Genomic DNA, 15,350 nt, shown 5'->3' on the forward strand with positions numbered 1-15,350 from the left:
CGCCATTGCCCACGAACACATTTTTGTGTGCTGTTTAGAGAGTCTAAAGCTGTCACAGACATGGGATTTCAGTAATATCTCTCAAGGAGTGGGAAAAATATTTTCCGTAACTTTCCGTGACAAAATTGCTTAAAGTACCTTTAAGTTCAATCGACAGCATTTGTGCCAAAACGCTGATTAAAACAAAACCAAAAACATTTTTACCCGTCCCTCCTTTTCTTTAACAAAAAAAAAGAAAAGTAAAAATTGAAGTTACAGTGAGGCACTTAAAATGTGAATGGGGGCCAATCCGAAAACGTTAAAATACTCACTTTTTCAAAAAAATAGGCACAAGATTTTGAAAATGCATCTCAATACATCTGCATTGTACTCTATTTATTGCATTGTGTCAAGCAATTTTTTAGTACGAGTATGGTCATTGAAAAAACAGCGCTTAAAAAAAGCTTGATGCAGCACGATGAATGGAGCAGAGCGCAGGTATGTGTTCGCTGATATTTCAGCATCTCGCGCAGGAGTGTCATGCAATTTCAAGTTGAAAAGCACGTCAACTTTTAAAAATGCGACTAAAGACACCTGCCTTCTGTTCTAGTCGTGCAGCATCAAGCTTATTTTTTTTTTGCGCTGTTTTTTAACATCTCACGCAGCAGCACCATGTTTTCTTAATGCACCGTCAAGTTAAAAATAAGAACTTTAAAAAACGCATCTGAGTTTTTTCAGCATCTCTCGCAAAAGCGCCTTGTGTTTTAGACAGCATGTGGAGTATAAACAAGACTGTTAAAATACACATCTCGAAACACCATTTTTTCGTGATCCGTTCTATTTGTTCCGCTGCATTTAGCTTTTTTATGGCAAGAAAGTATTCGATCTGAATGTTTTAAAGGCCATATTCACCAATCAGTATAGGTTTAAAACCTCCTGTGGCAGGGAGGAGGGCAGGGTCGTGATTTCGCACACCCCACCCCTAATCAGGCTAATTAGCCCTCGAGAGGGATAAAGGCCGACCGAAGACGGCAGTGCGAGAGAGAGGGTTACCGGTGCCAGGGGTGGGGGAGACCACTACCATCCACCAAAAATGCGGAGGGGCATTCCGTCCACCAGGGGGCAGAGAACTGCCTCCGATCCCTCCGGGGGGGCGTGGTTGTCGTCCATTAGAGGGTGGAGGAGTGGCCGAGGACCAAGCTACGGCGTATCGGAAAACTGGCGAATAAGTGTTTTTTTTCTCTCTCTCTCTCTCCCACTGCCACTCCGTGTCGGCCTTTCCCTCTCTTTTTTAAAATGTTTTGTTAATTTGGCATGATCTCAATTACGGCATGTAGGTGCCACGTTGTTTTTTGGTTTCCCTCACCTTGTCCCCTCCCTCATCCAGGTAGACAGGAATGATCTGACGGCAGACGGGGCGGAAGGCACGCCCCTCCCCAGGGAAAGAGGGGGTTGTGTACGTCATGCCGGGGGCTCCCCGGCCTGAGAGAACGAGGGAGGAATGTGGCAGGGCAGGGTTGGGTCTTGATTTCGCACACCCGGACCCTAATCAGGCTAATTAGCTCTCAAGAGGGATAAAGGCTGACCGAAGTCGGCAGTGCGACAGAGAGAGAGATTTACGGACACCTGTGTGTGTGTTTGTCTTTTTGGTTAAGTTTATAATTAAAATATTAGTTATATTTTCAAGCCGGTTCTCACCTCCTCCTTTCCCCATAACTCCGTTCCACCTCCGTTTTCAGTTTGCTTAAAGTATGTCATAGTTTTCCGAAGTATGTGGTTATAGAGAGCGTTCTTGGGAGTCTCAGTTTTTGGTTGAGGAAAACGTTGTTTTCATGTGGATGAGAGGCGTAAACGTAGCGAAATTAATGCATTTTCAAACAAGGACGTATTAGTGTGGACTTTGCCTAAGAATTAGGCTTTAACCCCTTACTTGACTCCGTAGGCGAGGATGACCAGTCCAATCAGAACACCGACAGTCCCATCCAGGAACCAGATGTTAGGTTCATGTTTAAAAACCTCAGCGCTGATTAGGATGGAAAAGCCCATCACGCCTCCAACCAAAGAGTTAAAGCCTACAAACAAGCAAAGAATACATAAACAACATAATATTGATTGCAATTGACATAATATAGATGACAAATCAACTCTTGCTATTGTGTGATTACTTGTTAGTGTAAAAGCAGTTTCAGGCATATTTGTTTGGACAGTTGGTGAATTTCACACTTGGCTGTCATAAAGCCTCCGGTTCAGCTCGCATACAATTCTGTGTTTGCATGATGGGTGTGTGTTTGTGCTACCGGGGAAATTAGTGTGCTTGGATGAGCGCTGGTGGATGATAATGAGTCCTGTCAGGTTGAGTGTGTGTTTGACAGGCATTCATGATGTGCTGGTAGATCCAACTCATAAAGTGGCCCCAAAAGATATCTGAACACCAAGGTTCCTGGGATTTTATCATCCACTAGGTGACAATCTGGTCACTTACAAATAATAGTATATACTATATAGAAGTACATAGCATCCATTTTCATTTCATGTTGACTTCAAGGGATTTATTAGATGCTACATAAAGATCTGTTTTAGTTTCACGTGTTAAAATCTCACTCCTTCCAGCTTGCCAGAAGTTAAAAAGGGAGGAGCTAAGGTGAAATAAGTCTAGACACATTGCCACGGCACTGAGTAATAAATCTGGCTGGACATCACCACGGTAACCTAGTGTGTTTCCGGGGAAACGTACCATCAGTGATGAGCACCCTGCTGGTGAGGACTTTCCCCAGCATGAACTTACAGACAGACAGAATGGCGCACACCACCCCACTAATCACAGACACGCTGTACAGGAAATCATCCTGAGAGAGAGAGAGAGAGAGATATGATTAACTCATTAGTCCAAATCGGCAATATTTTATTCAATTTATAATGGAAATTGTTCGAGCAGGCGGGAGAAACTAATTGAAACAGAACAAAAATAGACAATGAAAAGAAATAGCTATGGGCTGTGTTTGGAATGGAATACTAGCATAGTGCTTACTGCATACTCTCCTGCACAATGTACTGTATAATGCATACTTTAAATAGTATGGGAAACCATTTCAAATATATGCAGTGGTAAATGTTTCAAACAGTAGTGTGCTACATTGTTGTCATGTCAGCTCACTATGTTACATTTCGCACAGCAAGTGGCTGAAGAAATGCTTACTGCATACTAAGTATATGAAACAGTATCATATGCACTGATAAACATACACAACAGGACCAAGCTACATTATTACATTACCTCACTACGTTACATTTCATTTAGCAAGTGGCCAAAGAACTGCTTACTGTATACTACGCAGTATATACTGTATACTGCATGCTATTTTTTTTAAATAGTTTGGTAAACAATATAAAATATGCACCGGTAATTGTTTTATACAGTGTTTTGTACATTATTCTCACGTTAGCTCACTACATTTCACTAAGCAAGTGGCTGAAGACCTACTTACTTCACAGTGTATACTGTGTACTGCATACTAATTTTAAAAAATTGTATTTGAAATATTATAAAATATGCACTGATAAGCATTTCAAACAGTAGTATGCTACATTGTTGACAAGGGGCTGAAGAACTGTTTACTGCATTCTGAACAGTATATACTGTATACTGCATACTAATTTTACAATCTAGTATATGAAACATAATTAAATATGCATCATTAAACATTTCAAACATAAGGAAGCTGCATTGCTGACAAGTTACATTACTAAGTTACTGTACATTTAATTTGGCAAGATGCTGAAATAGTGCCTATTGCATACTTCACAGTATATATTGTATACTACATACTAAATTTTAGAACTAGTATGTAAAACTGCATATGCTATGCACTGATAAACATTTCATACAGTTGTATGCTACATTTTTCTCATGTTACCACACTACATTTAACTAAGCAAGTGGCTGAAAAATGGCTATTGCATACTTCACATTATACACTATATACTGCATACTAGTTTTAAAAACTAGTATGTAAAACAGTATCAAATTAGCATCAATAAACATTTCAAACAGTAGCATGCTACATTATGATGTTACACAAAATGCCTACTGTACAATATATGCTGCATACTTTTTAAAACAGTAGTACATGCAACGCCACTCAATGAATTCAACATGGACACAATGAGGCCATGTGACAACAGTGTAGCATACTACTGTTTGAAGCATTTAGACTAAAAAGCATGTGAAACAGTATGCATTATGCAACTCTTAATGATTTAGCGTTGCATAATGCATACTGTTTCACATGCTATTTTTTGCCAGTATACATTAATGTGCTGAACGCTGTAAGCAGTATGCTAGTTTTCAATTTCGAATATAGCCATTAGCAATGGAAGCTGAGTGCATTGCATTGTGCGATAAAGTACTTACAATGTACTGTGGTTAGTATGCATACTGCAAAAATAGTATGAGTAGTACCCACACATATATAAATAAGGAAGGAATTTGGATGATGTAAACAGCGCATAGGTGAATGAGAAAAGGAGAGGATGAGATAGAATGGAAAAATAATGAAGGTACGGTATGAGAAAGGGGTGAGTTTACAAGACAAGCAAGAGAGAGAGAGAGAGTGCAGAAAAGGTTGCAAATTGCAAGAATCATTAACATTGCGCGCTGGCCTTGTAGACATGAAAAAATGCAACTCCACAAGGTTTATACCTTCACACATAACGTCTAACACAAACAATATACAAACAAACACACACTTACACGGTCAGTCAATGCATCAATGGTTCTCTCCACATAATAAAAACTATGATATATCTAACTGGAGGAACTCATCAATATTGATGAGCATCAAGTGTAGAAAGATGAAAATAATGAGAGACTTGTGTAGAACATGTAGACATGTAGAACATCTCTCGATCCTCGAGGAGTTCAAAACAACCTTGTGCCCTCAAATTAATCATAGACATTGTCTGCCAGCCCACAAGTATCCCTTTAAGTTCTTTTAGAGCTATAAAGAAATGATCTGTGATGTTTTGGTCTCTGCTATGTGTAGCTCTGACCTCACGATGTTAGGCTGATTTCATTTTGAATTATCAGGTTCAGGGCTGGAAATGCAAATAGCTCAGATCAGAATGTCAACTGCATGCAACAGGACTTTTGAAAAAATGTTTTATTAGGTCCTGCATAACAGGCAGCCATTCTCAAAATCACACGAACGGGACGGCCCATCCCGAATATCTTGTTCAGAGCAGCCTATAAACATTTCTTCACAGAACGATGGATTGTGAGAGAAAGAGAGAGATTACGTGAGAAAACGCAAAGAGTGAGAAAAAGAAGAGGGGAGGTGTTCGTGACATCAGCAGCAGATGAAGGGAGAGCGAAATACCAGATCTATTTTTAGGCGGCACTTGCTTGCACCAAAACCAGCTTTACACGCTGAGACAGAAGCAGAATCCTCTAGAGAGAAGCCGGAGTCTCTTTCCATGTCCTCCTCTTGCTCTTTATTTCTTATCTCGCTATTCTTCAGCTCTTTTCTACCCTTATTTTCTTAAAACTTAAAAAAAAGGTTCCAAATTGCGTTCTACATCCTGATACCATAGAAAAACGTTTCAAATTTCTATGATGAACCTTTTTTAGGTCCATTTAGGTAGGTTACAAGGGAACCTTGTTAAGTTCTTATGATGTCATAATGGAACATTCCTAAATTCATAGTTGTCATACAAAATAAATGTTTTAAGTTCCTATAATGTCATAATAAAAAACAATTACACTTCTATGATTTCATAATATAACCTATTTTCGTTTTTGTGATGTCATAATAAAGCTTTTCTACGCTTTAATGATGTAATGATAGAAAATGTTTAAGTTCCCTTGAGGCAACAGGGGAAACTTTTTAAGTTCTTGTGATGTCATAGTAGAACCCTTTTAAGTTCCTATGATGTCATAATAGGACATTTCTAAGTTGCTATGATGTCATAATAAAATCCTTTCAAGTGACTAATATGGTGTCATAATAAAGTTCCATCAAGGCCACAGGGGAATCTTGTTATGTTCTTATGATGTCATAATATAACCTTAAGTTGCTATGATTTCATAATAGAAACTTTTGAAGTTACTATGATGTCATAATAGGACATTTCTAAGTTCATATGATGTTATAATATGACCTTTTTAAGTTGCTATGATGTCATAATAAAACCCTTTCAAGTGACTAATATGGTGTCATAATAAAGTTCCATCAAGGCCACAGGGGAATGTTGTTATGTTCTTATGATGTCATAATATAACCTTTTTAAGTTGCTATGATTTCATAATAGAATCTTTTGAAGTTACTATGATGTCATTTTTGCTTCATATGATGTCATAATACAACCATTTTGAGCTCCTATAATGACAAAATTTCCCTTTTATTTAATAATAAAATGTTTTTAAGTTCACATGATGTGATAACAGAACCTTTAAAAGTTCCTATGAGGTCATAATAGAACACAGAATGTGATATTTTTTTTATTTATTAAAAACGGCAAAGAACCAAATAGCCAACTCAAGAACAACAAAGTAAATGTGGTTCTTGATAAAATTAGGGTTCTTTGCCACACCTTAAGTGCTACAAGTTGCTGTACCGCTGAAGAACATTTATTTAAATTGTGTAGCTGTACTTGGACTCATTGCATAACTGTTGCAGTATCAGACTGAGGCTCTTAGTGTCTCCTTTCAATACAGAAAGACAGGTGGATACACAGATTCAGAGATTTACATTGGGGGGGGCTACTGGTTTAGGGAAAACTCTTTTCCCTCTCGACGTTGCCTGGCAACAGTGAAATAAGACCATTCTAATCTTGTCCGTGGCTTCACACCTTGTCTCCATTCCATACATTCAGCTTTACACTTGTGCCGTTTAGCAGGAGTCATTAGTTCCAGCCGAGAGAGAACTTTACACAACTGACAACATGAAAAGGTGTGTTGTGTTTGCGTGTGGCATCTTTCACTAGAGAGGTTCCCTTCAATGGAATTTACAGTCAATGAAAAGGCATCGCTGTGTACACCAACAGGGAAATAAGATGTGAGAGCATAAAAGCTTACCGCAAATGGAACACACAAAGACTGTGCAAAAATTCAAATCAGTCAATAGGTCAATATTGACAATAATCAGTCAATATTGACAATAGGTCAGATAGAGATCAATCAAAAGCAAGTCAGTCAACAGTTCAGTCAGTCATACTCATGTCCAAAAAACACTTTGGAATTGGAATGCCCAATTCCCAATGTGCTCCAAGTCCTCGTGGTGGGATAGTGACTTGCCTCAATGCGGGTGGAAGACGACGAATCTCAGTTGCCTCCGCGTCTGAGACGTCAATCAGTGCATCTTAGCATGTGGCTTGTTGAGTGCGTTACCATGGAGACCTAGCACGTATGGAGGCTTCACGCTATTCCCTGTGGCATCCACGCACAACTCACCACTCACCCCACTGAGACCGAACCACATTACAGCGACCACGAGGAGGTTACTCCATGTGACTCTACCCTTCCTAGCAACTGGGCAAATTTGGTTGCTTAGGAGACCTGGCATGGGCTTTCTTGGCCTTTGCACCACATCTCGCTGTTTTGTTTTTAGCATCTCGTGCTGGAGCGCCCTGTTTTTTAGATGCAGTGTCAAGTTAATGTCTCAAGACACCTGCGTTCTAACTTTTTTTAGCGCATGAACGTGTTTGGTGCGAACAGCCCTTATGATGCCATAATACATCCATTTCAAGTTGCTTCTTAACTTCCTATGATGTCAAAATACAATTTCCAATGAGGTCATAATAGAACCAACAATCAGTCAACAAATCAGACAGATGTACACATGTGTGTTTGTGTATACATTGCGTGTTTTGTCTTACCACTTCTGGTAGCAGCTTTGTGGCGAGATCGTGGATGGCTTTCGCCAGGATAGTGAAGGCCGACAGGATAAACACAACCCCGAGGATAACACAAGCTCTGGAAAACACAAACAGTGAGGTTACATTGGTGTGCAGTCTCAGAGTCATGGGTTCTGGTCCCGTGGTTACTACAAACAAAGGTGAGCGTGGATCGCAGTTCGCATTTTCACTCTAAAATGACATTTTTACCTCACTGATGGTTCGGTTTAGGGTTGGGGTTTGGGTGAGTTGGTAGAGTTAGAATAAAATATGTATTCCTGTTGATGGTATTACTCGCTTTTGGCGCTACTCTGTGGACATTTCACCCGGAAACTGGAGCACACACGTGCCTAAACGTTCCACAACACTTCCAAATTTGGCCACTGTGGGCAGTCATTCACACTTTGGTAAGCAAAGACCGAAGAAATGTTGACCTATCAATAATCTGTTCATCCAAAGTTGACAGCAAGACAAACCCCAAACAAATATAAAAATCCATATCACCTGATTTTTTATTTCCCTCTTGTGTTTTTCGAAGTACAGCTCCAAATCTTTCGGTTGTTTTTTAAAACCTCATTGGTAATAGGATGGTCAAGACTTGTTTATAAATGAAGGCGGATATGGCTGTGGTTGTCTAATTAAGTCTGGATAACAGGCAAGAGCATCTGCTGTGCAATTACTCTCTGGTGGCACGGAAGGTGATTAGCTTTGTTTTAACTCACAAACACGGCAGTCAGTTACTCAGAGGAGGGGTTGTTGGGATAAATCTGGGGATATTGAAGGACAGTTCTGGTCTGTTTCTCACAAACAGATCTGGGATGGATCAAAACAGGGTTTGTAAGCTCAATCTGTTGTGTTTTGGTCGGACATACACATACAGTCAGATACAGTCTGGAGAGATCAAATTAAAATGAAATTAAAACATGCATATTAATTTAATCCAGTTTGATCTTGTAAAACAAGGCCAAGAAAGAACCCAACTGATACTGTGCCCAAAATGCACATTTCAAAAGAATTGGCTGCACACAAATCTGCAGTATACAACAGTGTGCAATGCATGGGATATGTTATGAAATTCAATTTTATTAAAAAAATGGCGGACATTCAAAAATGCGTCAAATAAAATAAACAACAGACCACTTATAATAAAATCTGAGTGCACATGTTTAACGCAATTATTGCCTACATTCTTGTCTATTAATTTCATTGCATATTTCATCTCTATTTTAAGACATTAAGACTCTATAGCACTATGCAGTCTACTAGCTCAGCAATCCCAGACTAAAATGATCTCTCTTTATACATTTCAAACAATAGATATTTCATCTCACTAGAGCAGCCTGCTTTACGATGTAATCTGTCTCCACGGTGATCCGCATCCCAGTAGATTCCCCCAGAGACAGCTCTGTCTGGTCACGCAGAACTAGCACACTTCTCTAATTCTCTCTCTCTCTATTCACGTCGCACAAGGAGCTTCTCTAGTCTATCTTTCAGACAATAGGGGCCATCTTTAAACGTAAAACCCAGACTTGGGCCACATCTCAGAGGACCGGAGAGCTTGTCTTCCTGGCTTCTATCCAATCACTCCAGGTGGTCTTTAAGCAAATGTAACCTGCTTTAACTGAGGATCTGTGGCAGGGCGGAAGACGGTGCAGGGTTGTGATGCTACACACCCGGCCCTTTATCAGGTTAATTATGCCTCTGAGAGGCGTAAAGGCTGACCGGAGATGGCAGTGCGACAGAGAGAGATTTACGGGCAGCTGTCCGACACCTGTGTGTGTGTGTTTGTCTTTTGGATCAGTTCTTCGTTAAATATTATTTATATTATCAAGCCGGTTCTCGCCTCCTCCCTTCCATTAACCCCTTTACACTGCCGGACTGCCTCCGATCCGCCTGGGGAGGCACAGCTGTCGTCCATTAGAGGGTGGAGGAGTGGCCGAGGACCAAGGTATGGCGTATCGGAGAACCGCGTGTAAGTGTTTTTTTTCTCTCTCCCTCTCTCTCTCTCTCACACTGCCGCTCTGTGTTGGCCTTTCCCTATCTTTTAAATTTGACTGTGTTTTTTTGGCGGTACTTCACTGATACAGTGAGTACCCGCTGTTTTGAATTATTATTGTTGTTTCCCTCCCCCTGTCCCCTCCCAGATTCAGGAAGGCGGGGATGACTACCGGCACACGGGACTGGAAAACATGCAAAGTTTCCCCTTGTAATACCCACCAATGATCTCCTACAGCTGAGGAACAAGACAAAAATGTGAAATCATTAGCGGAAAGATCATCTCCTCGTTGCCTAGAGACAACATCTAATAGGCTACCAAAACGACCCAGAAACCCCACAGAGCCGTTCCACACAGGCACGCATTGTTCCTTTTGACCAAAGTCTGTTTAATAAAAATGTTTCTTTAAGTCATACTGCTGAAGGATCATGTGTACTTACATGTGCTCTCTGTGTGCTGAATGGACAGCCGCGGCATTGCTGTATCGCCAAAGTACAATCATGGAGGATAGAACGTCAAGAGTAGCATCAAACTGCAAACAAATTCAAAAAACAATCAATTGTAAAGCAAAACATCAAAACTTTGAAGACTATTAAATAACGACACTTTCATTTTTGATAAAACCGGTGTTTGCATACTTACCGCGAACCCAAACGATGATGCACTATGCCGCATTATAGAAACAGCTAGAAAACAAATAAGAAAATGTCAGTTCTGTTCAAATAGGCACTAAAGTTATACCAACAATGGAAATGTGATATATTAAGGAGAATTTGTATTATAATTCACTTTGCACAGCCACAGTATATAGCTCATTCTTTTGCACACCTGCATGCAAGTGCATTTTGTTAGAATTGACTTTAATGAGTGTATATCTGTACTTTACTGTATATCCATACAGAAAACATATGCATCCCCTCTCTGTAAATCTGTGAGTTTGACTGAAGTCCAACAACTGAAGTCCGGTTTCAAATTACCTCTCTTCACACTGTGATGTCAGCACTTGGTGTAGATATGAGCTACCAGAAAGTGTGCTTCTGGCTCGTGTCCATTTATCGACGTTATATTGACCTCTAATGGACCTGAATCCTCCGTCCTGAGTCTGAACAAGTGATCTGAGATATTTTATCTATCTCTACATGGTCAGCCAAATCTCACAGGATAATGTAGATCTACATTTCAAGACTGTTTGCGCATCTATTGTCCATGTACAACTGATAAATAATAAAGAAAAGTATAGTACAAAGCCAAACTATATTGCACAGCACAGTATAGTTGCATATAGTATAGTGTAGAAGAGTGTAGCATAGTGTAGTATAGTGTAGTGTAGCATAGTGTAGTATAGTGTAGCATAGTGTAGTATAGTGTAGTGTTAGTATAGTGTAGCATAGTGTAGTATAGTGTAGTATAGTGTAGCATAGTGTAGTGTAGTATAGTGTAGCATAGTGTAGTATAGTGTAGCATAGTGTAGTATAGTGTAGCATAGTATAGTGTAGCATAGTGTAGTGTAGTGTAGTGTAGCATAGTGTAGCATAGTGTAGCATAGTGTAGTATAGTGTAGTGTAGCATAATGTAGTGTAGCATAGTGTAGTATAGTGTAGTGTAGCATAGTGTAGTGTAGCATAGTGTAGCATAGTGTAGTATAGCATAGTGTAGTATAGTATAGTGTAGTATAGTATGGTGTAGTATAGTGTAGCATAGTGTAGTGTAGTATAGTGTAGTGTAGTATAGTATGGTGTAGTATAGTGTAGCATAGTGTAGTATAGCGTAGTATAGTGTAGTGTAGTATGGTGTAGTATAGTGTAGCATAGTGTGGTGTAGTATAGTGTAGTATAGTATAGTGTAGTATAGTATAGTGTAGTGTAGTATAGTGTAGTATAGTATAGTGTATTATAGTGTAGTGTAGTATAGTATAGTGTAGTATAGTATGGTGCAGTATAGTGTAGTGTAGTATAGTGTAGTGTAGTATAGTGTAGTATAGTATGGTGTAGTATAGTGTAGCATAGTGTAGCATAGTGTAGTATAGTAGTATATTACGGTGTAGTATAGTGTAGCATATTGTAGTAAAGTGTAGTGTAGTATAGTGTAGTATAGTATAGAAATGCATAGAACAGAACAATGTAAGGTGTAATATAATAGATGTAGTATAATTAATATGGTAGACAACTATAACATACCCTATAATATGATATGATATGTTACAAAACAATATGGTATAGTAGAGTGTAGTGTAATATAAAATAGGGTACTAAGTAGTATAGTGTAGTATAGTACACATTATGGTATAGTACAGTACAGTATGTGTCAGTGTGAAGACTTCCAGTTGGGATTTGGGATACTAACTGTATAGCATAGCATAGTATAGTATGATACAGTATAGCATAGTACAGCATGTGTTAGTATGATGTCTCACAACTGGGATTTGGGATACTAACAGTGTAGTGTAGTATAGTACACATTATGGTATAGTACAGTACAGTATGTGTCAGTGTGAAGACTTCCAGTTGGGATTTGGGATACTAACTGTATAGCATAGCATAGTATAGTATGATACAGTATAGCATAGTACAGCATGTGTTAGTATGATGTCTCACAACTGGGATTTGGGATACTAACAGTGTAGTGTAGTATAGTATATTATAGGATAGTATAGTATGATATAGTATGGCATAGTACAGCATGTGTTAGTATGATGTCTCACAACTGGGATCTGGGATACTAACAGTGTAGTGTAGTATAGTATATTATAGGATAGTATAGTATGATATAGTATGGCATAGTACAGCATGTGTTAGTATGATGACTCACAACTGGGATTTTGGATACTAACAGTGCAGTGTAGTATAGTATATTATAGGATAGTATAGTATGATACAGTATAGCATAGTACAGCATGTGTTAGTATGATGACTCACAACTGGGATTTGGGATACTAACAGTGAGGTATATTATATTATAGGATAGTATAGTATGATATAGTATGGCATAGTACAGCATGTGTTAGTATGATGTCTCACAACTGGGATTTGGGATACTAACAGTGTAGTGTAGTATAGTATATTATAGGATAGTATAGTATGATATAGTATGGCATAGTACAGCATGTGTTAGTATGATGACTCACAACTGGGATTTTGGATACTAACAGTGTAGTGTAGTATAGTATATTATAGCATAGTATAGTATGATACAGTATAGCATAGTACAGCATGTGTTAGTATGATGTCTCACAACTGGGATTTTGGATACTAACAGTGTAGTGTAGTATAGTATATTATAGGATAGTATAGTATGATACAGTATAGCATAGTACAGCATGTGTTAGTATGATGACTCACAACTGGGATTTGGGATGCTAACAGTGAGGTATATTATATTATAGGATAGTATAGTATGATATAGTATGGCATAGTACAGCATGTGTTAGTATGATGTCTCACAACTGGGATTTGGGATACTAACAGTGTAGTGTAGTATAGTATATTATAGGATAGAATAGTATGATATAGTATGGCATAGTACAGCATGTGTTAGTATGATGACTCACAACTGGGATTTGGGATACTAACAGTGAGGTATATTATATTATAGGATAGTATAGTATGATATAGTATGGCATAGTACAGCATGTGTTAGTATGATGTCTCACAACTGGGATTTGGGATACTAACAGTGTAGTGTAGTATAGTATATTATAGGATAGTATAGTATGATATAGTATGGCATAGTACAGCATGTGTTAGTATGATGACTCACAACTGGGATTTTGGATACTAACAGTGTAGTGTAGTATAGTATATTATAGGATAGTATAGTATGATACAGTATAGCATAGTACAGCATGTGTTAGTATGATGACTCACAACTGGGATTTGGGATACTAACAGTGAGGTATATTATATTATAGGATAGTATAGTATGATATAGTATGGCATAGTACAGCATGTGTTAGTATGATGTCTCACAACTGGGATTTGGGATACTAACAGTGTAGTGTAGTATAGTATATTATAGGATAGTATAGTATGATATAGTATGGCATAGTACAGCATGTGTTAGTATGATGACTCACAACTGGGATTTTGGATACTAACAGTGTAGTGTAGTATAGTATATTATAGCATAGTATAGTATGATACAGTATAGCATAGTACAGCATGTGTTAGTATGATGTCTCACAACTGGGATTTTGGATACTAACAGTGTAGTGTAGTATAGTATATTATAGGATAGTATAGTATGATACAGTATAGCATAGTACAGCATGTGTTAGTATGATGACTCACAACTGGGATTTGGGATACTAACAGTGAGGTATATTATATCATAGGATAGTATAGTATGATATAGTATGGCATAGTACAGCATGTGTTAGTATGATGTCTCACAACTGGGATTTGGGATACTAACAGTGTAGTGTAGTATAGTATATTATAGGATAGTATAGTATGATACAGTATAGCATAGTACAGCATGTGTTAGTATGATGACTCACAACTGGGATTTGGGATACTAACAGTGAGGTATATTATATCATAGGATAGTATAGTATGATATAGTATGGCATAGTACAGCATGTGTTAGTATGATGTCTCACAACTGGGATTTGGGATACTAACAGTGTAGTGTAGTATAGTATATTATAGGATAGTATAGTATGATACAGTATAGCATAGTACAGCATGTGTTAGTATGATGACTCACAACTGGGATTTGGGATACTAACAGTAAGGTATATTATATTATAGGATAGTATAGTATGATATAGTATGGCATAGTAAAGTATGTTTCAGGTCTCACAACTAAAGTTTGGGATACTGACAGTGTAGTATAGTAAAGTATGATACAGTATGGCATAGTACAGTATGTTTCAGGTCTCACAACTGGAATTTGGGATACTAACAGAGTGTAGTGTAGTATAGTGTAGTGTAGTATAGTATAGTATAGTATGATACAGTATGGCATAGTACTGTACTGTCCCAGCTACACTTTGGAATACAACAGAATGTCAAAACACATAGAACATGTGTCAGGATGCTGCTAATAAAGAGTAAGAAGAATAACTTTAGATTCTTTAGAAAGAATATATTATGCTATAATAACAGAAATACAAAATCTGCCTTTAGCTTTTACTTACATACACACACAAAAACACAAACATAGCGAGTAAAGGCACAAACAATTAAATGGCAAAGCATTACTCACACACACACACACACACACACACACACACACACACACACACACACACACACACACTCTCTCTTTTCCTCAGGAACAACATTCAAAATGAATTGCAGAGCTGCCGTGGCATGATTTAAAAAAAAGTTTTTTTTGCAGTTTCTAAATATAAATGCTGTGCCTTTTAATAACATGCACTGTATTTTCAATGTCTTGCATCAGCCGATTTGGAGGCCAAACAAAATATACAGTACTTCAACATCTAGACAATAAAACATCCACAGTCTGTACGGCAAAACATAAA

General features: G+C 38.3%; 1 protein-coding gene across 1 annotated transcript in view; it reads right to left on the reverse strand.

The window, feature by feature from the left end:
• LOC127639963 (transmembrane protein 163-like) overlaps positions 1-15,350 on the reverse strand; it is a 29,739-nt gene that overhangs the window by 1,576 nt on the left and 12,813 nt on the right. Inside the window, exons 3-7 of the mRNA XM_052122320.1 lie at positions 10,508-10,551; positions 10,306-10,397; positions 7,852-7,948; positions 2,714-2,825; positions 1,910-2,051 (exon numbers count right to left, since the gene is read on the reverse strand). Coding sequence (XP_051978280.1) covers positions 1,910-2,051; positions 2,714-2,825; positions 7,852-7,948; positions 10,306-10,397; positions 10,508-10,551 — 487 coding nt within the window. The remainder of the gene's footprint in view (positions 1-1,909; positions 2,052-2,713; positions 2,826-7,851; positions 7,949-10,305; positions 10,398-10,507; positions 10,552-15,350) is intronic.

The sequence above is a fragment of the Xyrauchen texanus genome, chromosome 48 (assembly GCF_025860055.1).
Source record: "Xyrauchen texanus isolate HMW12.3.18 chromosome 48, RBS_HiC_50CHRs, whole genome shotgun sequence".
Taxonomy (NCBI): Eukaryota; Metazoa; Chordata; class Actinopteri; order Cypriniformes; family Catostomidae; genus Xyrauchen; species Xyrauchen texanus.